Source organism: Dendrobates tinctorius, unplaced genomic scaffold, assembly GCF_039654945.1.
Source record: "Dendrobates tinctorius isolate UK_male_01 unplaced genomic scaffold, ASM3965494v1 ptg000017l, whole genome shotgun sequence".
Taxonomy (NCBI): domain Eukaryota; kingdom Metazoa; phylum Chordata; class Amphibia; order Anura; family Dendrobatidae; genus Dendrobates; species Dendrobates tinctorius.
The window spans coordinates 3,160,993-3,187,230 of record NW_027361685.1 but is presented as its reverse complement, the minus strand read 5'-3'; the positions used below and the strand labels follow the sequence as shown (position 1 = coordinate 3,187,230).

The window sequence follows — 26,238 nt, the reverse complement described above, 5'->3', positions numbered from 1 at the left end:
CCATACTGAGCCTGTGAGCGTCTGTATATGCCTCATGAAATATATACAGAGATTTACTGTTATCCATATACTGTATAGAGCTGTACGCTTCTGATACAGTACCATATATCTGCTGGTATTTTGGGTCCATTTTAAAAAACATGAAGTATGGTGGAAGAGGACACGGCTGTGGGCGTGGAGGGCCACCTGGTACTGATGGTGGTGGTGGTGGTGCATCTGCTGGTAGAGCCAAAAACACAATAGCAGCTAAGGCAGGAGGTGTTGAGCCAGCATCAGGGTGTAGCTCTGGAAGGCCTGTAAGGCTCCCTTTTCTGGGAGTAGGTAGACTGCTTTTAAAGCAGGAGTATCAGGAACTGTTTGTGACTTACATTGCTGAAACAGCCTCCAGCTCTATCGCCTCCTCTTCTGAAGTTGTAATAAATGCAAGCACTGAGTCGTAACTGCAGGCTTCTGGTCAGGAGCATCCCCTTTCCTTGTGTCCTTCACCCACACCAAAAGTAAAGGATGTGGAAGCACACACCTCAGATTACTCCATGGAGCTCTTTTCACTTACCATGCCTGGGTTAATTAAAAATAGGGCCCATCATGTACTGGAGCAATGTAAATGGGGCAGATCAGACACTGGAGCAGCATCTAAGGAGCAAATTATACACTGGAGCATTACAAATGGGGCCCATTATATATGGAGCATTATTAGAGCCCATCATACACTGGAGCATCATCCATGAGGCCCATCATGTACTGGAGCAATGTAAATGGGGCAGATCAGACACCGGAGCAGCATCTAAGGGGCACATTATACACTGGAGCATTACAAATGGGGCCCATTATATATGGAGCATTATTAGAGCCCATCATACACTGGAGCATCATCCATGAGGCCCATCATGTACTGGAGCAATGTAAATGGGGCAGATCAGACACTGGAGCAGCATCTAAGGGGCACATTATACACTGGAGCATTACAAATGGGGCCCATTATATATGGAGCATTATGTGGAGCTCATCATATACTGTATGGAACATTATATGTGACCAATTATTCTGTATGGAGAAATATATGGGGCTCATTATTCTGTATGGCGCACAATGTGGTGGCCATAACACTGTATGGAGTAATATACTGTCTTTTTTGAGCTATTGTACAATTTGAAATAGATAATATCAGTCATGTCATGTAAGCAGTGAAGTATGTGTCATTGTACTATACCTATATTTCTGTGGCGTATCGGAGCATCATGAGTTGTGGTATGTGTTAAAGGGTTGCACTGACACTCTTTGGCCCAGGGCACGCGAAAAGCTGGAGCCAGCCCAACCCCCCCACAACTTTAGCCAAATAACCCCCAGTTTTCAATGCGTAACTATTCTTTGGAAGTAAATTAAGGTTGATAAGCTTCAGTTATAAGAATTGATGTTTTTGGCATTGAAATGGGCACTGTAGGTGTGTTTACTGTCTTTCACTCCCTGCCGACTTTGCTTCTCCATTGACTTGCATTGGGTTTCGAGTTTCAGTCGGCCACCGACTTTTCCCTATAGTCGGCCGATTTCGTTCGTTCATGAAACTCGACTCGACCTGAAAAAAGGCAAAGTCGCTTATCTCTACACATGATAAAACATAATCCATTCAGGCCTGTGCTATCCACCATCTTAGGTAATATAAAATAAGCTCCCGGTGGGTACACTCTGATCATGCAACATACGAGGGAGACGATATACAGAAACAGGATGGATATATCCAGCAGGACAGCATGTAACATAAAAGGACAAAAGGCAGCAATAGCTACAGAAATAAAGCACTAAGCTGGAAGTCATGCGTTTTGACACCTGTGGATTCTTATAATGGAGCAGGTGTAAAACGCTGCGGAATCTGCACAAAGAATTAACATGCTGCAGAAATGAACCCTCAGCGTTTATGCTGCGGATTTTCTGCACCATGTGCACAGCGTTTTTTCTTTTACATTGACTATAATGGTACTGTACAATGCAGGAGAATCTGCTGCGGATCCGCAGTAGAATCCACAACGTGTGCACTGACCCTTACAATAAGATGCTTCAGATTGAAGATAGAGGAGGGAGGGGTTTGGGTGTGTTTTGGAGTGGGTGTGCTTGGTGCTGGCTTACAGGCCAGTGCAATGCATCATGGAACATGTAGTATTAGAGCACAGTAAGTCGGGAGAAAGAAAGTTGTCGATTAACCCCATGAGAGCTGCAGCCAGCACTGAAAATGTGCTACTAGAGCATGATGAAAGGTAATATTGCTAAAATAAACATAGTGGATGTTTTTAGTGGCACATAATAACAAGATTTATGAAAAAAAAAAAGTTATAGTAGTGGGCAACTTCTTTAAGTAGAAATGTTCAAAAATATAAAACTCAAGGATATTTTATTAAAGAAACTTGTTTTTATCTTAGCAGATGACTGTACCAGGAGATCAAATGGACAGCTGACATCTTCAGTTTTTAAATCTGATGATCTTGAGATCCTACAAGATACAACTGAAGTGAATGCCATTACTCCAGATATATCATTATCCATTCACAGCAAAGATCTGTCATCTGGTCCTATGAAACAGGTCCCATCTTCTGATTCATTACTGACTGCTAAGGAAAATCAAAGTCACAAAAGAGGCAATAAAAAACAAACTGCTTCTAAAGCAAAGAAGTCATTTTCCTGTTCAGAATGTGGGAAATTTTTTAACCAGAAATCAAATTTGGTTAATCACCATAGAACTCACACAGGGGAGAAGCCTTTTTCCTGTTCAGATTGTGGGAAATGTTTTAACCAGAAATCAAATTTGGTTAATCACCATAGAACTCACACGGGGGAGAAGCCTTTTTCCTGTTCAGATTGTGGGAAATGTTTTAACCAGAAATCAAATTTGGTTAATCACCATAGAACTCACATGAGGGAGAAGCCTTTTTCCTATTCAGATAGTAGGAAATGTTTTAACCAGAAATCACATTTTGTTAAACACCAGAGAACTCACACAGGGGAGAGGACTTTTTCCTGTTCAGAATGTGGGAAATGTTTTAACCAGAAATCAAATTTGGTTAAACACCATAGAACTCACACAGGGGAGAAACCTTTTCCCTGTTCAGATTGTGGGAAATGTTTTAACCAGAAATCACATTTTGTTAAACACCAGAGAACTCACACAGGGGAGAAGACTTTTTCCTGTTCAGAATGTGGGAAATGTTTTGCAGATAAATCAAATTTTGTTACTCACCATAGAACTCACACAGGGGAGAAGCCTTTTTCCTGTTCAGAATGTGGGAAATGTTTTAACCAGAAATCACATTTGGTTGATCACCAGAGAACTCACACAGGAGAGAAGCATTTTTCATGTTCAGAATGTGGGAAATGTTTTGCACGTAAATCACTGCTTGTTACTCATCAGAGAACTCACACAGGGGAGAAGCCTTTTTCATGTTCAGATTGTGGGAAATGTTTTAACCAGAAAGGGAATCTTGATGAACACCAAAGAACTCACACAGGGGAGAAGCCTTTTTCATGTTCAGAATGTGGGAAATGTTTTAACCGGAAAAGGGATCTTGTAAAGCACCAAAGATCTCACACAGGAGGGAAGCCTTTTTGATGTTCAGAATGTGGGAAATTCTTTACTCAGAATTCAAGTCTTGTTACACATGAGAGAATTCACACAGCAGAGAAGCCATATTCATGTTAAGAATGTGTGAAATGTTTTAAATGGGAAATAGATCTTGAACGCCATCAAAGAACGCGCACATGGGGAGAAGCCTTTTCTCCTGTTCAGAATGTGGGAAATGTTTTAACTCGAAAGCAATTCTTGTTAGACATCAGAGAACTCACACAGAGGAGAAGCTATTTTCATTTTCTTAATGTGGGAAATATTTTACTTGGAAATCAACTGTTAATAAACATCAGAGATGTCACATAGGGGAGAAGCCTTTTTTATGTTCATAATGTTGGAATAGTTTTAACCAAAATAGAATCTTCTTAAATGGGTTGTCTCTTGTCATTCCTCATGTTTGCTGATAAAAGTAAACTTTATTAATTCCAAATGTAAAACTATACCCATAATTCACCCCTGAAGGTTAGTCAATGGGTGACTAATAGAAAAAACATGTACCCAAAGTTCAGTGGGTGAGATGATGTATACACACTCACTGTCCAAGCCTCTCATTTCTACGGGTTTCATCGTCCTCACCAAAGGCAACTCATCAGGAGACTATTTAATATTGACCTATATTCAAATGAGACTAGACAAAAAAAACTAAAATCATGTATCATGTTATCTGAAACAGTCAGAAAACTAGCCACTAGAGTTGAGCGACTTTTGGTTTTTTAGGGTCGCGTTTCGTTTCGTGAAACCCGACTTTTCCAAAAGTCGGGTCGAGCAAGATCGTCCGATTATAGGGAAAAGTCGGGGTCGTCCCGAAACACGAAACCCAATGTAAGTCAATGGGGAATAAAAGTCGGCAGTGAGAGGAGGACAGGAAACACACGTACAGTGCCCATTTGAATGCCAAAAGCATCAATTCTTCTTACTTAAGCTTGTCAACCTTAATTAACTTCATAATACAAGTTACGCACTGAAAAATGGGGGTTATTTGGCTAAAGTTGTGGGGGGGGAGGGCTGGCTGCAGGTTTTCATGTGCCATGGGCGAAAGAGCGCCCCTTTAACACATACCACAACTCATCATGCTCCGATACGGCAGATAAATAGCGGTATAGTACAATGAAAAATACCTCACTTTTTACATCTCATGACGAGGCCCATCTATTTCTCCATACAGAATCATTGGTCCCATATAATGTTTGAAACAGTATATGATGAGCTCCACATAATGCTACAGTATATGTTGGTCCCCATGGATGAAGCTCCACTGTCTTATGGGCCCAAATAATGCTCCAAACATAATGGGCCCCATTTCTAATGCTCTAGTGTATAATGGGCCCTGTAAATGCTGCTCCAGTGTCTGATGTCCACCTTTGGAATGTTCCAGTGTATGGTGGGCCCCATCTATCATTCTCCAGAGTATAGTGCTCCCCAAAAATTGCTGTCCCAACATTGAAAACAATCAAATAAGTCTCCTCGCTAGGGAATCCCTGTACTTGTCTGGACAGGTGCTGTAGCTTGCTTAACAGCTCGCCAGCCGTTCTCACGCCCAGTATGGATTGCACGTGATTGCACAAAGGTTAGAAAGGGTACCGTATCCCTGGATAACATGTATGGATAACGTACACATTCAAAATATATGTCTCAGGAGGCAGGCTCAGACGGTGTTAGGCCCAGTATGGATTGCACGTGATTGCACAAAGGTTAGAAAGGGTACCGTATCCCTGGATAACATGTATGGATAGCGTACATATTCAAAATATATGTCTATACAGCATGAGGCAGGCTCAGACGGTGTTAGGCCCAGTATGGATTGCACGTGATTGCACAAAGGTTAGAAAGGGTACCGTATCCCTGGATAACATGTATGGATAGCGTACACATTCAAAATATATGTCTATACAGCATGAGGCAGGCTCAGACGGTGTTAGGCCCAGTATGGATTGCACGTGATTGCACAAAGGTTAGAAAGGGTACCGTATCCCCGGATAACATGTATGGATAGCGTACACATTCAAAATATACGTCTATACAGCATGAGGCAGGCTCATAGAATCATAGAATCGTAGAGTTGGAAGGGACCTCCTGGGCCATCTGGTCCAACCCCCTGCTCAAAGCAGGATTCGCTAAATCATCCCAGTCAGATGTCTGTCCAGCCTCTGTTTGAAGACTTCCATTGAAGGAGAACTCACCACTTCTCGTGGCAGCCTGTTCCACTCATTGATCACTCTCTGTCAAAAAGTTTTTTCTAATATCTAATCTGTGTCTCCTCCCATTCAGTTTCATCCCATTGCTTCTAGTCTTTCCTTGTGCAAATGAGAATAAAGTTGATCCTTCTACAATGTGACAGCCCTTTAGATATTTGTAGACAGCTATTAAGTCTCCTCTCAGTCTTCTCTTTTGCAAACTAAACATTCCCAAATCCTGCAACCTTTCCTCATAAGACAGGGTTTGCAGACCGGTCACCATTCTGGTCGCTCTTTTCTGAACTTGCTCCAGTTTGTTGATGTCTTTTTTAAAATGTGGTGCCCAAAACTGGACACAATATTCCAGATGAGGTCTGACCAAAGATAAGTAGAGGGAAATAATGACTTCACGTGATCTAGACTGTATGCTTCTGTTAATACATCCTAGAATTGCATTTGCCTTTTTTGCTGCTGCATCACACTGTTGACTCATATTCAGTCTGTGATCTATTAGTATACCCAAGTCTTTTTCACATGTGCTGTCACTTAGCCCTATTCCTCCCATTCTATATATGCTTTTTCCATTTTTATTGCCCAGATGTAGTACTTTGCATTTCTCCCTGTTAAAAACCATTCTGTTAGTTGCTGCCCACTTCTCCAGTTTATTTAAATCTTTTTGAATCCTCTCTCTCTCTTCTCTAGTATTAGCTATCCCTCCTAGCTTTGTGTCATCAGCAAATTTAATCAGTTTACCCTCAATTCCTTCATCTAAATCGTTGATAAAGATGTTGAACAATACAGGGCCCAGGACAGAGCCCTGTGGTACCCCACTTGAGACATTCTTCCAACTGGATGTGCAGCCATTTACGACCACTCTTTGGGTCCGATCACTAAGCCAGTTATGAATCCACCTAACAGTTGCCTTGTCCATTCCATACTTAGTCATTTTTTCAATAAGGATTGTATGAGAGACTTTGTCAAATGCTTTGCTGAAGTCAAGATATTCTATATCTACAGCATTTCCTTGATCCACCCAATCAGTGATACCGTCATAGAAGGAAATTAAGTTAGTCTGACATGACTTATTAGTTACAAACCCATGCTGACTCTGTTTGATCACTTCATTCTTATCCAGGTATTGACATACATGTTGTTTAATAATTTGTTCAAAGATCTTTCCTGGTATAGAAGTCAGACTCACCGGCCTATAGTTGCCTGGGTCCACCTTCTATGTTGTTCTAGTTTAAAGCTCTCCTTACAAGTGTAGCAAGGCGACTTCCAAATACATGCTTTCCAGTCTTCGTAAGGTGCACCCCATCTCTAGCAAGTAGTCCATCGTATAAGTAGTTCACTCCGTGATCCAGAAATCCAAATCGTTGCTGACGGCACCATCGACGTAGCCAGTTGTTCACCTGCAGAATCTTATTCCACCTCCTTGTTCCATGGCCATCCACTGGGAGGATGGAAGAGAAGACCACCTGCGCTCCCAGTTCTTTCACTTTCTTGCCTAAGTCTTCAAAGTCTCTGCAGATGGTTTCCAGGTCGTTTCTTGCAGTGTCATTTGTCCCCACATGTAGTAGCAGGAATGGGTAGTCATCTGTAGGTCTGAAGAGTCCTGATATCCTGTCAGACACATCTTTAATTTTTGCACCTGGAAGACAACACATTTCTCTTGAAGTTATATCCGGTCTGCAGATAGCGGCCTCAGTTCCTCTCAACAGGGAATCCCCCATGACCACCACTCTCCGTTTCTTCTTCACAACATTTTTCTTTCTCCATCCAGGAGGACTCTGAAGGCGTACAAGGTTGCTGCTTGTTGGCAAAGTCTTATCCTGATGTATTTCTTCATTGTTTTCCTGCGTGAGAGCCTGGTACTGGTTTCTGAGCAGTATGGGTGCTGACTGCCTCCTGATCCTCCTGCTTCTCTGGGTCACATGTCTCCATTCCTCTGTTTCTTCAGGTGCACTTCGAATTTCTTCTCTTTCTGTAACATGAAGAGATAATTCTGCTCTGTCCAAGAACTCTTCACCTTCCTTAATGATCTTCAACGTAGCTAACCTCTCTTCGAGATTTTGCAACTTTTCCTCCAACAGGGACACAAGCTTGCATTTGTGGCATGTGAAGTTTGGCTTTTCCACTGGTAAGTCTGTGAACATGTAGCAAGAAATGCAGCTCACCAAATGGCTCCTGGCCTCTTCCATCTTGAGATTTCTTAAAAACGATGAAAGATGAGCCCGGAAGGTTTTTCCGATTTCCTCTTTTCAGCTGCAATGGCCAAAACCCAGTGATCGTTGAGCTCGCGGAGACTCTTCACTTATCCCAGAAGGCACTGGGAATATGCAAATGATCTCCTCAAGACTCTTCCCCTGGTTTTCCGATTTCCTCTTTTCAGCTGCAACGGCCAAAACCCAGTGATCGTTGAGCTCGCAGAGACTCTTCACTTATCCCAGAAGGCACTGGGAATATGCAAATGATCTCCTCAAGACTCTTCCCCTGGTTTAGGCCCAGTGTTAGGCCCAGTATGGATTGCACGTGATTGCACAAAGGTTAGAAAGGGTACCGTATCCCCGGATAACATGTATGGATAGCGTACACATTCAAAATATATGTCTATACAGCATGAGGCAGGCTCAGACGGTGTTAGGCCCAGTATGGATTGCACGTGATTGCACAAAGGTTAGAAAGGGTACCGTATCCCTGGATAACATGTATGGATAGCGTACACATTCAAAATATATGTCTATACAGCATGAGGCAGGCTCAGACGGTGTTAGGCCCAGTATGGATTGCACGTGATTGCACAAAGGTTAGAAAGGGTACCGTATCCCCGGATAACATGTATGGATAGCGTACACATTCAAAATATATGTCTATACAGCATGAGGCAGGCTCAGACGGTGTTAGGCCCAGTATGGATTGCACGTGATTGCACAAAGGTTAGAAAGGGTACCGTATCCCTGGATAACATGTATGGATAGCGTACACATTCAAAATATATGTCTATACAGCATGAGGCAGGCTCAGACGGTGTTAGGCCCAGTATGGATTGCACGTGATTGCACAAAGGTTAGAAAGGGTACCGTATCCCCGGATAACATGTATGGATAGCGTACACATTCAAAATATATGTCTATACAGCATGAGGCAGGCTCATACGGTGTTAGGCCCAGTATGGATTGCACGTGATTGCACAAAGGTTAGAAAGGGTACCGTATCCCTGGATAACATGTATGGATAGCGTACACATTCAAAATATATGTCTATACAGCATGAGGCAGGCTCATACAGTGTTAGGCCCAGTATGGATTGCACGTGATTGCACAAAGGTTAGAAAGGGTACCGTATCCCCGGATAACATGTATGGATAGCATACACATTCAAAATATATGTCTATACAGCATGAGGCAGGCTCAGACGGTGTTAGGCCCAGTATGGATTGCACGTGATTGCACAAAGGTTAGAAAGGGTACCGTATCCCCGGATAACATGTATGGATAGCGTACACATTCAAAATATATGTCTATACAGCATGAGGCAGGCTCAGACGGTGTTAGGCCCAGTATGGATTGCACGTGATTGCACAAAGGTTAGAAAGGGTACCGTATCCCTGGATAACATGTATGGATAGCGTACACATTCAAAATATATGTCTATACAGCATGAGGCAGGCTCAGACGGTGTTAGGCCCAGTATGGATTGCACGTGATTGCACAAAGGTTAGAAAGGGTACCGTATCCCTGGATAAAATGTATGGATAGCGTACACATTCAAAATATATGTCTATACAGCATGAGGCAGGCTCAGACGGTGTTAGGCCCAGTATGGATTGCACGTGATTGCACAAAGGTTAGAAAGGGTACCGTATCCCCGGATAACATGTATGGATAGCGTACACATTCAAAATATATGTCTATACAGCATGAGGCAGGCTCAGACGGTGTTATGCCCAGTATGGATTGCACGTGATTGCACAAAGGTTAGAAAGGGTACCGTATCCCCGGATAACATGTATGGATAGCGTACACATTCAAAATATATGTCTATACAGCATGAGGCAGGCTCAGACGGTGTTAGGCCCAGTATGGATTGCACGTGATTGCACAAAGGTTAGAAAGGGTACCGTATCCCTGGATAACATGTATGGATAGCGTACACATTCAAAATATATGTCTATACAGCATGAGGCAGGCTCAGACGGTGTTAGGCCCAGTATGGATTGCACGTGATTGCACAAAGGTTAGAAAGGGTACCGTATCCCCGGATAACATGTATGGATAGCGTACACATTCAAAATATATGTCTATACAGCATGAGGCAGGCTCAGACGGTGTTAGGCCCAGTATGGATTGCACGTGATTGCACAAAGGTTAGAAAGGGTACCGTATCCCCGGATAACATGTATGGATAGCATGCACATTCAAAATATATGTCTATACAGCATGAGGCAGGCTCAGACGGTGTTAGGCCCAGTATGGATTGCACGTGATTGCACAAAGGTTAGAAAGGGTACCGTATCCCCAGATAACATGTATGGATAGCGTACACATTCAAAATATATGTCTATACAGCATGAGGCAGGCTCAGACGGTGTTAGGCCCAGTATGGATTGCACGTGATTGCACAAAGGTTAGAAAGGGTACCGTATCCCTGGATAACATGTATGGATAGCGTACACATTCAAAATATATGTCTATACAGCATGAGGCAGGCTCAGACGGTGTTAGGCCCAGTATGGATTGCACGTGATTGCACAAAGGTTAGAAAGGGTACCGTATCCCTGGATAACATGTATGGATAGCGTACACATTCAAAATATATGTCCATACAGCATGAGGCAGGCTCAGACGGTGTTAGGCCCAGTATGGATTGCACGTGATTGCACAAAGGTTAGAAAGGGTACCGTATCCCTGGATAACATGTATGGATAGCGTACACATTCAAAATATATGTCTCAGTAGGCAGGCTCAGACGGTGTTAGGCCCAGTATGCATTTGACGGCCCAGATTACACAGCGGAGGAGCAGGGAGAGGTAAAGATTGCAAATGCTGGGGCCCTGCCCAAGCAAGGGGGGCCCACTCGTGGGCGTCGGTACTGGCACTGGGCCCCTCATAGTACAGCGGTGTGTCTGACGGCGGGTGTGCACCACCACCGTCAGAGACACTTGATTGCACTATGAGGGACCCTGTGCCAGTGCCCGCGCCCAAGAGTCGGCCTACCCACCTGTCCAGGGCAACGGCACTCGCACGGTGTCATGCGCTAGGTGTTGACCCCGGCCATGGGGGGGGAGGCAGCACAGTTAGGGAGTTTTAGAAAGTGGCATATGTTGATGTTGGACATTCAGCTGATGCAAAAGGCGAAATAAGTGAAGTACCAGGAAGAGGTGGACCAAAGCAAGCCATTTTTCTGTCACCCTATGTGTCATCAGGGGAAGGTGGGACAAAATCCTTGGAAACCCATGCGTGGTTCATTTTAATGAAGGTTAGATCATCCACATTTTGGGTTGACAGACGGGTCCTTTTTTCTGTCAGGATTGATCCAGCTGCACTGAAGACTCTTTCCGATAGCACTCTTGCAGCTGGGCAAGCGAGCTCCTGTAAGGCATATTGGGCCAATTCAGGCCAGGTGTCCAGTTTAGCGGCCCAATAGTCAAAGGGGAATGACCTGTGTGGGAGAACATCGATATGGGAGGAAAAGTAGTTTGTAACCATAGTTGACAACTGCTGTCTCCTGTCACTTTCCATCGATGCAGTATTACCAGTTGTGTGAGCGGTATTTGAAAAATCAGTCCACAACATTGTCATGAAACCCCTGTCTCCAACGCCACTTCGGCTGTGTGCACCACGAACACCTCTGCCAAGCTGCCCCCGGCCCGTACGGCTCGTGTGAGAACCATCACCGCTGCTGTGTGCTGGGAATGCCTCAAGCAACCGATTTACCAGAGTTGCTTGTTTATTAGCCAATATTAGGTCAAGGTTCTCCTGTGGCATGATGTTTTGTAATTTGCCTCTATGGCGTGGATCCAGGATGCTGGCCAACCAGTAGTCGTCATCGTTCATCATTTTGGCAATGCGGGGGTCCCTTTTTAGGATCCGCAAGGCATAATCTGACATGTGGGCCAATGTTCCCGGTGTCAATGATGCACTGCGAGTGCTGGGTGGAGGAGCACTTTCTGGCAAATCCACATCCCTCCAGTCACGCACAAACCCTGTACCAGACCTTGCCACGCCAACATTTTCACTTGCCCCACGAGATGCATCCTCCTCCCCTAAGTAATCATCCCCATCATCCTCCTCCTCCTCCTCTTCTTCCTCCACCTCGTCCAGGAGAGGTCCCTGAGCAGACAATGGCTGAATGTCATCAAGGATTCCCTCCTCCTCTTCCTCCTCATCAACATTGGCTGCAGACGCCTGCTCCTTAAGGTGCGTCAAAGTTTGCATGAGCAGACGCATAAGTGGGATGCTCATGCTTAGGATGGCGTCGTCTGCGCTTACCAGCCGTGTGCATTCCTCAAAACACTGAAGGACTTTACAAAGGTCTTTCAGCTTCGACCACTGCACGCCTGTCAACTCCATGTCTGCTCTCAAAGTGCCTGGCCGTGTATCCTCCCACAAATGCATTATGGCCTGCCTCTGCTCGCACAGCCGCTCCACCATGTGCAGGGTGGAGTTCCACCTTGTTGCAATGTCGATAATGAGGCGGTGGTTGGGAAGGTGGAGCAATCGCTGCAGCTTCTGCATACGAACGGAGTGTACAGGCGACCGGCGGATGTACGCGCACAGTCTTCGCACCTTCTGGAGCAGGGCTGTTAACTCCGGATAATTTTTGAGGAAGCACTGCACCACCAGGTTCAAGGTGTGAGCCAAGCAAGGTATGTGGCTGAGTTTTGAAAGGGCTATGGCTGCCACAAAATTACGGCCGTTATCACTAACTACCTTGCCTGCCTCAAGATGTACACTGCCCAGCCATGACTCAGTTTGTCGCTTCAAGTACTCGGCCAGCACCTCGGCGGTGTGTCTGTCGCCCAAACACATCATCTGCAACACAGCCTGCTGCCGCTTTCCACTAGCTGCTCGATAGGGGGACACATCGTGTGCAACATTGGCAGCTGCAGATGGAGTGCTCGTACGACTGCGCTCTGTGGACGAGCTTTCGCTTCTGGAGGAGGAGGAGGAGGGTCGAACGCCTACAGCCAACTGTTTCCTATACCGTGGGCTAGGCAGCACTGTCCCACCACCGCTGTCCCCTGTGGACCCTGCATCCACCACATTAACCCAGTGCACAGTGATGGACACGTAACGGCCCTGGCCATGCCGACTGGACCATGCATCAGTTGTGAGGTGCACCTTTCCGCTCACTGACTGCTTGAGTGCATGGACAATGCGGTCTTTCACATGATGGTGGAGGGCTGGGATGGCTTTGCGAGAGAAGAAGTGGCGACTGGGTAGGTCATAGCGTGGTACTGCATAGGCCATGAGTTCGCGGAAAGCTGCGCTTTCCACCAACCGAAAGGGCATCATCTCAAACGAGATTAGTTTGGCAATGTGGGCGTTCAAACCCAGTGTACGCGGATGAGAGACTGAGTACTTTCTTTACCTACTCATAGTGTCTGGGAGGGTGAGCTGGACTTGAGAGCTGCATATGGTGGAAGTAGCGGTGGACAGGGCGGACTGAGAGAGGGTTGATGATGGTGATGGAGTTGGTGTTCTTTCTGATGGCCTAGAATCAGTCTTTCGTTGATATAACAGTGGGATTCCCTGACTGCTGTGGTCTTGCAACGACACCTCAACATTTGCTGCTGTGCTAACCGGTGGGCTTACAGTGGGGGAAACAATGTAGCGTTGCTGACTACCTTCGTTGTGATCAGTTGCACATGTGGCACTTGAGGTTTGGTGTTGTGTCCACGCTTGCAAGTGCATGCTGGTTAAATGTCTAAGCATGCAACTGGTATTCAAATTTTTCAGATTTTTCCCTCGGCTAAAGGTCTTTGCGCACTTCTTACAGATAACCTTGGCCTGATCATGAGGATTTTGTTCAAAAAAGTGCCACACTGCACTCTTCCTACTTTGGCAGACATTTTGCGGCCTAGCACGATGTGATCTTTTGACCCTCTGGACAAGCTGTCCAGCAACTCTTTTGATGTTTGGAACCTGTCTTCGGAGTGCTCCGGGCCTGCCAGATAACAGCTGTTGCGATGTCGATGTCTGCTGTGGATGCTCCTCATCTGAGCTATTGGAAGCAGCACCCTCTTCCTCCAATGGATGCCAATCTGGGTCAACAACTGGGTCATCCATCACCTCCTCTTCTATGTCATGTGCACCTTCCTCTGTGTCACCGTGTATGGTGGTATAGTGTGCGGGAAGGGGCACCCGAGTCTCATCAGGGTCAGAATCTGGCTCTGTACACTGCGAGGACAATGTAGTGCTCTGAGTGAATGTACCAGCAGAATCATCCATCAGCGGCTGTGCATCAGTGCACTCCATGTCAGATTCATCTTGGCCTGGGTAATTCACCATTTCACTTGATAATCCAGGCATGGTATGTGAAAACAGCTCCATGGAGTAATCAGTAGTATGGCCTGCGTCATCCTTCAATCTTGGTTGGGGTGAAGGACACAAGGAAAGGTGTGGTTCATGAACATGAGCCTCCAATGACGACTCAGTGCTTTTACTTTTTACAACTGAAGAAGAGGAGGCGATAGAGCTGGAGGCTGAGTCAGCAATGTAAGACAAAACTTTTTCCTGATGCTCTGGCTTTAAAAGCAGTTTGCCAACTCCTAGAAAACTAAGCGTTCGAGGCCTTATGTAGCCAGACGATGATGCAGGGTCAGCACCTCCTGCACTCGGTCCTATTTTGCTCTTGCCACTACGATCAGATCCACCACCAACACCATCATTACCAGCTGCCAACCCCCGCCCAATTCCACGGCCTCTTCCACCAGCCTTCCTCATTTTTGGTAGAAATGTAGACAAAATCCAACAAACTATATAGTAATGTAAAACAAGGTACAAGGTGTCTATAGGACAGGGGAGATTTAGAATTTCTGCACACACTTGTGGACAGTGGACACTTTTGGATTGTGTGAGGCCCACTGATATCTGAGCGCTATGTGACAGGCTCGATGGCACAGCTGCCTGTGACAAAAGTGACGAGAGGATAATGGAGATTTTGAATCTCTGCGCACACTTTTGGACACTGGACACTTGTGGATTGTGTGAGGCCCACTGATATCTGAGCGCTATGTGACAGGCTCGATGGCACAGCTGCCTGTGACCAAAGTGACGAGAGGATAATGGAGATTTTGAATCTCTGCGCACACTTTTGGACACTGGACACTTGTGGATTGTGTGAGGCCCACTGATATCTGAGCGCTATGTGACAGGCTCGATTGCACAGCTGCCTGTGACAAAAGTGACGAGAGGATAATGGAGATTTTGAATCTCTGCGCACACTTTTGGACACTGGACACTTGTGGATTGTGTGAGGCCCACTGATATCTGAGCTCTATGTGACAGGCTCGATGGCACAGCTGCCTGTGACCAAAGTGACGAGAGGATAATGGAGATTTTGAATCTCTGCGCACACTTTTGGACACTGGACACTTGTGGATTGTGTGAGGCCCACTGATATCTGAGCTCTATGTGACAGGCTCGATGGCACAGCTGCCTGTGACAAAAGTGACGAGAGGATAATGGAGATTTTGAATCTCTGCGCACACTTTTGGACACTGGACACTTGTGGATTGTGTGAGGACCACTGATATCTGAGCGCTATGTGACAGGCTCGATGGCACAGCTGCCTGTGACAAAAGTGACGAGAGGATAATGGAGATTTTGAATCTCTGCGCACACTTTTGGACACTGGACAATTGTGGATTGTGTGAGGCCCACTGATATCTGAGCGCTATGTGACAGGCTCGATGGCACAGCTGCCTGTGACCAAAGTGACGAGAGGATAATGGAGATTTTGAATCTCTGCGCACACTTTTGGACACTGGACACTTGTGGATTGTGTGAGGCCCACTGATATCTGAGCGCTATGTGACAGGCTCGATGGCACAGCTGCCTGTGACCAAAGTGACGAGAGGATAATGGAGATTTTGAATCTCTGCGCACACTTTTGGACACTGGACACTTGTGGATTGTGTGAGGCCCACTGATATCTGAGCGCTATGTGACAGGCTCGATGGCACAGCTGCCTGTGACCAAAGTGACGAGAGGATAATGGAGATTTTGAATCTCTGCGCACACTTTTGGACACTGGACACTTGTGGATTGTGTGAGGCCCACTGATATCTGAGCGCTATGTGACAGGCTCGATGGCACAGCTGCCTGTGACAAAAGTGACGAGAGGATAATGGAGATTTTGAATCTCTGCGCACACTTTTGGACACTGGACACTTGTGGATTGTGTGAGGCCCACTGATATCTGAGCGCTATGCGACAGGCTCGATGGCACAGCTGCCTGTGACCAAAGTGACGAGAGGATAATGGAGATTTTGAATCTCTGCGCACCCTTTTGGACACTGGACACTTGTAGATTGTGTGAGGCCCACTGATATCTGAGCGCTATGTGACAGGCTCGATGGCACAGCTGCCTGTGACCAAAGTGACGAGAGGATAATGGAGATTTTGAATCTCTGCGCACACTTTTGGACACTGGACACTTGTGGATTGTGTGAGGCCCACTGATATCTGAGCGCTATGTGACAGGCTCGATGGCACAGCTGCCTGTGACCAAAGTGACGAGAGGATAATGGAGATTTTGAATCTCTGCGCACACTTTTGGACACTGGACACTTGTGGATTGTGTGAGGCCCACTGATATCTGAGCGCTATGTGACAGGCTCGATGGCACAGCTGACAAAAGTGACAAGAGGATAATGGAGATTTTGAATCTCTGCGCGCACTTTTGGACACTGGACACTTGTGGATTGTGTGAGGCCCACTGATATCTGAGCGCTATGTGACAGGCTCGATGGCACAGCTGCCTGTGACAAAAGTGACGAGAGGATAATGGAGATTTTGAATCTCTGCGCACACTTTTGGACACTGGACAATTGTGGATTGTGTGAGGCCCACTGATATCTGAGCGCTATGTGACAGGCTCGATGGCACAGCTGCCTGTGACAAAAGTGACGAGAGGATAATGGAGATTTTGAATCTCTGCGCACACTTTTGGACACTGGACACTTGTGGATTGTGTGAGGCCCACTGATATCTGAGCGCTATGTGACAGGCTCGATGGCACAGCTGCCTGTGACCAAAGTGACGAGAGGATAATGGAGATTTTGAATCTCTGCGCACCCTTTTGGACACTGGACACTTGTAGATTGTGTGAGGCCCACTGATATCTGAGCGCTATGTGACAGGCTCGATGGCACAGCTGCCTGTGACCAAAGTGACGAGAGGATAATGGAGATTTTGAATCTCTGCGCACACTTTTGGACACTGGACACTTGTGGATTGTGTGAGGCCCACTGATATCTGAGCGCTATGTGACAGGCTCGATGGCACAGCTGCCTGTGACCAAAGTGACGAGAGGATAATGGAGATTTTGAATCTCTGCGCACACTTTTGGACACTGGACACTTGTGGATTGTGTGAGGCCCACTGATATCTGAGCGCTATGTGACAGGCTCGATGGCACAGCTGCCTGTGACAAAAGTGACAAGAGGATAATGGAGATTTTGAATCTCTGCGCGCACTTTTGGACACTGGACACTTGTGGATTGTGTGAGGCCCACTGATATCTGAGCGCTATGTGACAGGCTCGATGGCACAGCTGCCTGTGACAAAAGTGACGAGAGGATAATGGAGATTTTGAATCTCTGCGCACACTTTTGGACACTGGACACTTGTGGATTGTGTGAGGCCCACTGATATCTGAGCGCTATGTGACAGGCTCGATGGCACAGCTGCCTGTGACAAAAGTGACGAGAGGATAATGGAGATTTTGAATCTCTGCGCACACTTTTGGACACTGGACACTTGTGGATTGTGTGAGGCCCACTGATATCTGAGCGCTATGTGACAGGCTCGATGGCACAGCTGCCTGTGACAAAAGTGAGGAGAGGATAATGGAGATTTTGAATCTCTGCGCACACTTTTGGACACTGGACACTTATGGATTGTGTGAGGCCCACTGATATCTGAGCGCTATGTGACAGGCTCGATGGCACAGCTGCCTGTGACCAAAGTGATGAGAGGATAATGGAGATTTTGAATCTCTGCGCACACTTTTGGACACTGGACACTTGTGGATTGTGTGAGGCCCACTGATATCTGAGCGCTATGTGACAGGCTCGATGGCACAGCTGCCTGTGACCAAAGTGATGAGAGGATAATGGAGATTTTGAATCTCTGCGCGCACTTTTGGACACTGGACACTTGTGGATTGTGTGAGGCCCACTGATATCTGAGCGCTATGTGACAGGCTCGATGGCACAGCTGCCTGTGACCAAAGTGACGAGAGGATAATGGAGATTTTGAATCTCTGCGCACACTTTTGGACACTGGACACTTGTGGATTGTGTGAGGCCCACTGATATCTGAGCGCTATGTGACAGGCTCGATGGCACAGCTGCCTGTGACAAAAGTGACAAGAGGATAATGGAGATTTTGAATCTCTGCGCGCACTTTTGGACACTGGACACTTGTGGATTGTGTGAGGCCCACTGATATCTGAGCGCTATGTGACAGGCTCGATGGCACAGCTGCCTGTGACAAAAGTGACGAGAGGATAATGGAGATTTTGAATCTCTGCGCACACTTTTGGACACTGGACACTTGTGGATTGTGTGAGGCCCACTGATATCTGAGCGCTATGTGACAGGCTCGATGGCACAGCTGCCTGTGACAAAAGTGACGAGAGGATAATGGAGATTTTGAATCTCTGCGCACACTTTTGGACACTGGACACTTGTGGATTGTGTGAGGCCCACTGATATCTGAGCGCTATGTGACAGGCTCGATGGCACAGCTGCCTGTGACAAAAGTGAGGAGAGGATAATGGAGATTTTGAATCTCTGCGCACACTTTTGGACACTGGACACTTATGGATTGTGTGAGGCCCACTGATATCTGAGCGCTATGTGACAGGCTCGATGGCACAGCTGCCTGTGACCAAAGTGATGAGAGGATAATGGAGATTTTGAATCTCTGTGCACACTTTTGGACACTGGACACTTGTGGATTGTGTGAGGCCCACTGATATCTGAGCGCTATGTGACAGGCTCGATGGCACAGCTGCCTGTGACCAAAGTGACGAGAGGATAATGGAGATTTTGAATCTCTGCGCACACTTTTGGACACTGGACACTTGTGGATTGTGTGAGGCCCACTGATATCTGAGCGCTATGTGACAGGCTCGATGGCACAGCTGCCTGTGACAAAAGTGACGAGAGGATAATGGAGATTTTGAATCTCTGCGCACACTTTTGGACACTGGACACTTGTGGATTGTGTGAGGCCCACTGATATCTGAGCGCTATGTGACAGGCTCGATGGCACAGCTGCCTGTGACAAAAGTGACGAGAGGATAATGGAGATTTTGAATCTCTGCGCACACTTTTGGACACTGGACACTTGTGGATTGTGTGAGGCCCACTGATATCTGAGCGCTATGTGACAGGCTCGATGGCACAGCTGCCTGTGACAAAAGTGAGGAGAGGATAATGGAGATTTTGAATCTCTGCGCACACTTTTGGACACTGGACACTTATGGATTGTGTGAGGCCCACTGATATCTGAGCGCTATGTGACAGGCTCGATGGCACAGCTGCCTGTGACCAAAGTGATGAGAGGATAATGGAGATTTTGAATCTCTGTGCACACTTTTGGACACTGGACACTTGTGGATTGTGTGAGGCCCACTGATATCTGAGCGCTATGTGACAGGCTCGATGGCACAGCTGCCTGTGACCAAAGTGACGAGAGGATAATGGAGATTTTGAATCTCTGCGCACACTTTTGGACACTGGACACTTGTGGATTGTGTGAGGCCCACTGATATCTGAGCGCTATGTGACAGGCTCGATGGCACAGCTGCCTGTGACAAAAGTGACGAGAGGACAATGGAGATTTTGAATCTCTGCGCACACTTTTGGACACTGGACACTTGTGGATTGTGTGAGGCCCACTGATATCTGAGCGCTATGTGACAGGCTCGATGGCACAGCTGCCTGTGACAAAAGTGACGAGAGGATAATGGAGATTTTGAATCTCTGCGCACACTTTTGGACACTGGACACTTGTGGATTGTGTGAGGCCCACTGATATCTGAGCGCTATGTGACAGGCTCGATGGCACAGCTGCCTGTGACCAAAGTGACGAGAGGATAATGGAGATTTTGAATCTCTGCGCACACTTTTGGACACTTGTGGATTGTGTGAGGCCCACTGATATCTGAGCGCTATGTGACAGGCTCGATGGCACAGCTGCCTGTGACCAAAGTGACGAGAGGATAATGGAGATTTTGAATCTCTGCGCACACTTTTGGACACTGGACACTTGTGGATTGTGTGAGGCCCACTGATATCTGAGCGCTATGTGACAGGCTCGATGGCACAGCTGCCTGTGACAAAAGTGACGAGAGGATAATGGAGATTTTGAATCTCTGCGCACACTTTTGGACACTGGACACTTGTGGATTGTGTGAGGCCCACTGATATCTGAGCGCTATGTGACAGGCTCGATGGCACAGCTGCCTGTGACAAAAGTGACGAGAGGATAATGGAGATTTTGAATCTCTGCGCACACTTTTGGACACTGGACACTTGTGGATTGTGTGAGGCCCACTGATATCTGAGCGCTATGTGACAGGCTCGATGGCACAGCTGCCTGTGACCAAAGTGACGAGAGGATAATGGAGATTTTGAATCTCTGCGCACACTTTTGAACACTGGACACTTGTGGATTGTGTGAGGCCCACTGATATCTGAGCGCTATGTGACAGGCTCGATGGCACAGCTGCCTGTGACAAAAGTGACGAGAGGATAATGGAGATTTTGAATCTCTGCGCGCACTTTTGGATACTGGACACTTGTGGATTGTGTGAGGCCCACTGATATCTGAGCGCTATGTGACAGGCTCGATGGCACAGCTGCCTGTGACCAAAGTGACGAGAGGATAATGGAGATTTTGAATCTCTGCGCACACTTTTGGACACTGGACACTTGTGGATTGTGTGAGGCCCACTGATATCTGAGCGCTATGTGACAGGCTCGATGGCACAGCTGCCTGTGACAAAAGTGACGAGAGGATAATGGAGATTTTGAATCTCTGCGCACACTTTTGGACACTGGACACTTGTGGATTGTGTGAGGCCCACTGATATCTGAGCGCTATGTGACAGGCTCGATGGCACAGCTGCCTGTGACAAAAGTGACGAGAGGATAATGGAGATTTTGAATCTCTGCGCACACTTTTGGACACTGGACACTTGTGGATTGTGTGAGGCCCACTGATATCTGAGCGCTATGTGACAGGCTCGATGGCACAGCTGCCTGTGACAAAAGTGAGGAGAGGATAATGGAGATTTTGAATCTCTGCGCACACTTTTGGACACTGGACACTTATGGATTGTGTGAGGCCCACTGATATCTGAGCGCTATGTGACAGGCTCGATGGCACAGTTGCCTGTGACCAAAGTGATGAGAGGATAATGGAGATTTTGAATCTCTGCGCACACTTTTGGACACTGGACACTTGTGGATTGTGTGAGGCCCACTGATATCTGAGCGCTATGTGACAGGCTCGATGGCACAGCTGCCTGTGACCAAAGTGACGAGAGGATAATGGAGATTTTGAATCTCTGCGCACACTTTTGGACACTGGACACTTGTGGATTGTGTGAGGCCCACTGATATCTGAGCGCTATGTGACAGGCTCGATGGCACAGCTGCCTGTGACCAAAGTGACTAGAGGATAATGGAGATTTTGAATCTCTGCGCACACTTTTGGACACTGGACACTTGTGGATTGTGTGAGGCCCACTGATATCTGAGCGCTATGTGACAGGCTCGATGGCACAGCTGCCTGTGACAAAAGTGACGAGAGGATAATGGAGATTTTGAATCTCTGCGCACACTTTTGGACACTGGACACTTGTGGATTGTGTGAGGCCCACTGATATCTGAGCGCTATGTGACAGGCTCGATGGCACAGCTGCCTGTGACCAAAGTGACGAGAGGATAATGGAGATTTTGAATCTCTGCGCACACTTTTGGACACTGGACACTTGTGGATTGTGTGAGGCCCACTGATATCTGAGCGCTATGTGACAGGCTCGATGGCACAGCTGTGACAAAAGTGACTAGAGGATAAGGGAGATTGGATTGCTTTTAAAAAAGCAGCTTGCGGAGCAGTGGGTAAACAGCAATGCCAGCGTGTCAGGAAGCCTTAAAAGGCAGCCCAACAACCAACACCACTGATACACCACTATATAGCCTCCCCTTGCACTGCACACACAGTGACTTGTGTGTTGTGCAGGCCAAATCGCTAGCAGCAGAAGCAGTTTTTTTGTCTTCTTCCCCGCCTAACGCTCTCCCTACAGAATCAGCAGCAACCTCTCCCTATACTAAGATCGGCAGAAGTAAGATGGCGGTCGGCGTGCACGCCCTTTTATACCCTCTGTGACGCCCACCAAAGCAAGCCAATCATTTGCATGCCCTTCTGAAAGATGGTGGTGACCCGTGCCTAGGTCATCACGTTGCCCACAGTGTCCGTGGATCCTGATTGGCTGAAAAAGAGCGCAAAACAAACTTTTGAAACGCGACTTTGGCGCGTAAGTCGCCGACCTCGTGGCCGACCTCATCCTAGGGTCGGGTTTCGTTTCATGAAACCCGACTTTGCCAAAAGTCGGAGACTTTTGAATTTTTTCGACCCGTTTCGCTCAACTCTACTAGCCACATATTGGCAGATCCCAGACCTCAAACTATATACTTGGTAAGTTTATAAGCCACTCCAGTGTCAGGAATAGATAGTGTGATGGTGTGATATGTTATGTGGATGTCATTTTTTGTATATTCCTATTTTTAACAATTCCAGTTATTTTCATAGTGTTTTTCTTATTACATTGTAAGCCTACAGCCTCACTGTATCTGTCTCTTGATGACCCCCTGTAGTGCATTAATCCCTAAGGCCTTTTGTTCTCCTCTGGGAGGTAACTTGTTTGACTACCCCTGGACAAGGAAGGGGGTGGGGGAAAGAACAGCAGCTGGACAACAAGTCAGTTCCGGTAGAGACAAAATGGTGAAAAGGCTGCATTTCAGAGAGAAGGATCCATTATTATCCTCTGGTACTAGAGTGTTTTGGAATCTCATTTCCCTGGACATTTTATCCTGATACTGGACATCATTCTTATTCTGGACTATCTTATCCTTTGTGTGGTGGACTGAATATGGACCTTTTCGTATTTTTGCCTGAATAAAGGTCTTGGAATTGTTCACTCTTCGCTTGCTCTGTTGATCGTGTGATACCAGAGAAGGACCCCGTGACAACTGGTGGCAGCAGTGGGATCAACAGTGCGTCACCCAATGGAGAACCACCCACAGCGTGAGTACAGAAATTGCACTGTATGCAGTTTACAGGAGAGAGCCAGAGACCTGGGCCTGAACTACCAGGGACTGACTAAAAAGGCCTTAATCGATCTACTGGTGGGCGCTAGCCCGGCCACCTCCTCCCAGATGTCTGAAGGACGAGCACTGGAGACAGGGATCCCCATCCAGAAAAGCCAGTGGATGGTGTGGTATGAAGAAGAGATGGCGGTTCTGGGCCCCGGCGTCTCTCAGGAGTACAAGGAGGAGGCTGCCCGCCAGGCACAGCGGAGACAGGAAGCAATGGAGCTTGAAAAAGGGAGTAACGCAATGTGGAGTGTAACCCCAACAATCCGGGAGCCTGTACGGATCACCCGGACAGAGTTTAAGCCATTTGATGATGTTTCTGGAGATGTGGAGGGGTTCTTCAAAGACTTTGAGCAGCAGTGTGCTGTGATGGAGGTGCCCCCACTCTAGCTGGATGCGTTTGTTAGTGGGGCTCCTGAACGGAAGCATGGCGGAGGCTTACCGAACCATTGATGCACTGCGGAATCGGGATTATAACATTGTAAAGCGGACTATCCTGGATTACCATGCTATCACCCCAGACTCATATAGGGCCAAGTTCCGAGACCTCCCATGCACCACTGGAGGATCGTTTAGGATGTATGCACATAAGATGTCCGAGGCATGTCGGAGATGGCTGGAAGCAGAAAACGCCTTTACTGTGGAAGATGTTATACAGGCGTTCCTTATAGAACAATTTCTTGCCAAGTGCCCTGCAGAGGTACGGGAATGGGTCCGGGAGCGCACACCATGTACCGTGGATAGAACTGCAGCCCTGGCCGATGAAGCCCTTACTATCCGTCCGCAATGGAGGAGGCTTCTGGACAATGAACCACGGCCTGCTCCCACGCCCCATCCCCCTCCAATTATATCTGCCCTTCCACCTAGTCGCAAGCCGATGACAATCACGCCTCACAATCCTAGGCCCCAACCGTTCCGACCACGACCTGGGGTATCACGGAGAGGAGGTGTTATGGCTGTGGGCAACCTGGACATTTGCAGTCTGGCTGCCCCTCCAGGATTCGGAGGGAGCCCCATGCAGCCCCACCTCATCCAGTGCATCTTGTACATTCCACCACACCTGAGGAAGAGCTACCACCACCCCCACCAGAGTGGACCACCGACCACAGCACCATAGATACCCCTCCAGGAGTGTACGGACTCCGGCCTCTGTCCTTTAGCTACTCAGAGCAATGGCAACGCCACCTGCAGGATGTCTTTATTGATGGGTACAAAGTGTCAGGATTTAGAGACACGGGGGCATTCTTGACTATCGCTGACCCCCGTGTGGTTCGACCCGAGGCAATTTACCAGGGTCCGGGAATTCCCATTGTCCTGGCGGGCGGTGCCCGCAAATATATACAGCGAGCTTCTGTGCGTTTGGATTATGGTTGTGGAGAAAAACTGTGTTCGATTGGAGTTATGGGAGGACTTCCTGCAGATATCCTCCTTGGGAACGACATTGGGGAGTTACAGTGCCAATTTGTGGGAGCAGTCAACCGACTACAGGCCCTTCAAGCACTACGTCATCCGGACCCCAGCGGGGAGCAACCACCACGAACCGCATCAGAGTCGGTAAGCAATACTTTCGCTGCTACTACATTGGGAGAGTCTTGGGACAGAGAGGAGTTTAGGAGAGAAATAGAGGGTGACACTACCTTAGCAGCCCTTAGGCGAAAGGCAGAAACTGGGCACATGGGAGATAATGGGGATGGCTTCACTCGAGAAAACGGACTGTATTATCGTGTAACAAAGGGCAGTGACCAGGGCAACCCTGACCAACGACCAGGCAACTCATTGTCCCTCAGAAGTACAGGGCACAGCTACTTCAACTGGTCCATGACATCCCCTTGGCTGGGCATCAAGGGAGAAAAAGGACTGAAAAGAGACTCACCCAAAGTTTTTACTGGCCGGGCGTCTCGCAGTCGGTAGCCCATTATTGCCGCACCTGCGATGTGTGCCAGCGAATGCGGCATCCAGGAGCTCGACATAAGGTACCCCTGCAATCCCTGCCCATAATTGAGGAACCATTTCAACGTGTAGCCGTCGACATCATAGGTCCTCTGGCCCACCCCAGCAGGTCAGGGAAAAAATATATCCTGACCGTGGTGGATTATGCCACTAGGTATCCTGAAGCTGTGGCCCTGTCCAGTATTACAGCAGTAAAGGTAGCCGAGGCCCTTGTTACCATCTTTACCCGGGTAGGGTTTCCTAGTGAAATATTGTCGGATCAAGGCACTCAGTTCATGTCAGATCTGGTCCAGTCCCTATGGCATACCTGTGGTGTTCGAGCCATTCGCACCACCCCATACCACCCGCAGACCAACAGACTATGTGAACGCTTTAATGGAACCCTAAAAAATATGCTGAGGGCTTTTGTTGATGTTGAAAAAGACTGGGAAAAGTACCTGCCACATCTCCTCTTCGCCTATCGGGAGGTTCCCTAAGAGTCCACAGGTTTCTCTCCCTTCGAACTACTGTTTAGCCGGAAGGTCCGTGGGCCTCTCACTCTTCTGAAAGAACATTTGGAGGGAGACATCTCAGATACCGGAATGCCCATCATTCCCTATTTTCTAGAGCTCAGAGACCGTCTCGCCCAGCTAGCTAACTTCGCTAAAGAACATCAGCGAATGGCCCAGTCCAGACAAAAAACCTGGGATGACAGTAATGCCAGGAACCGGGAATTTATGGAAGTACAGCAAGTGCTCATGATTACTGCTTCCCCTTCCAACAAGCTTCAAGCAGTGTGGGAAGGCCCTTATCAGGTTGTCAAGAAAATTAATGACACTAACTATGTTATTGCCCTGGACTCTAGTGGTCGATGACAGAAAACAGTCCACATTAACATGCTGAAA

At 47.4% G+C, this 26,238-nt stretch overlaps 1 protein-coding gene across 1 annotated transcript in view; it reads left to right on the top strand.

Moving 5' to 3' along the window:
• The window catches only part of LOC141082247 (uncharacterized), a 77,401-nt gene that overhangs the window by 23,069 nt on the left and 28,094 nt on the right, over positions 1-26,238 (top strand). The window contains exon 2 of the mRNA XM_073566185.1: positions 2,412-3,558. Within this exon, the coding sequence (XP_073422286.1) occupies positions 2,564-3,558 (995 nt within the window). The 5' untranslated portion in view covers positions 2,412-2,563. The remainder of the gene's footprint in view (positions 1-2,411; positions 3,559-26,238) is intronic.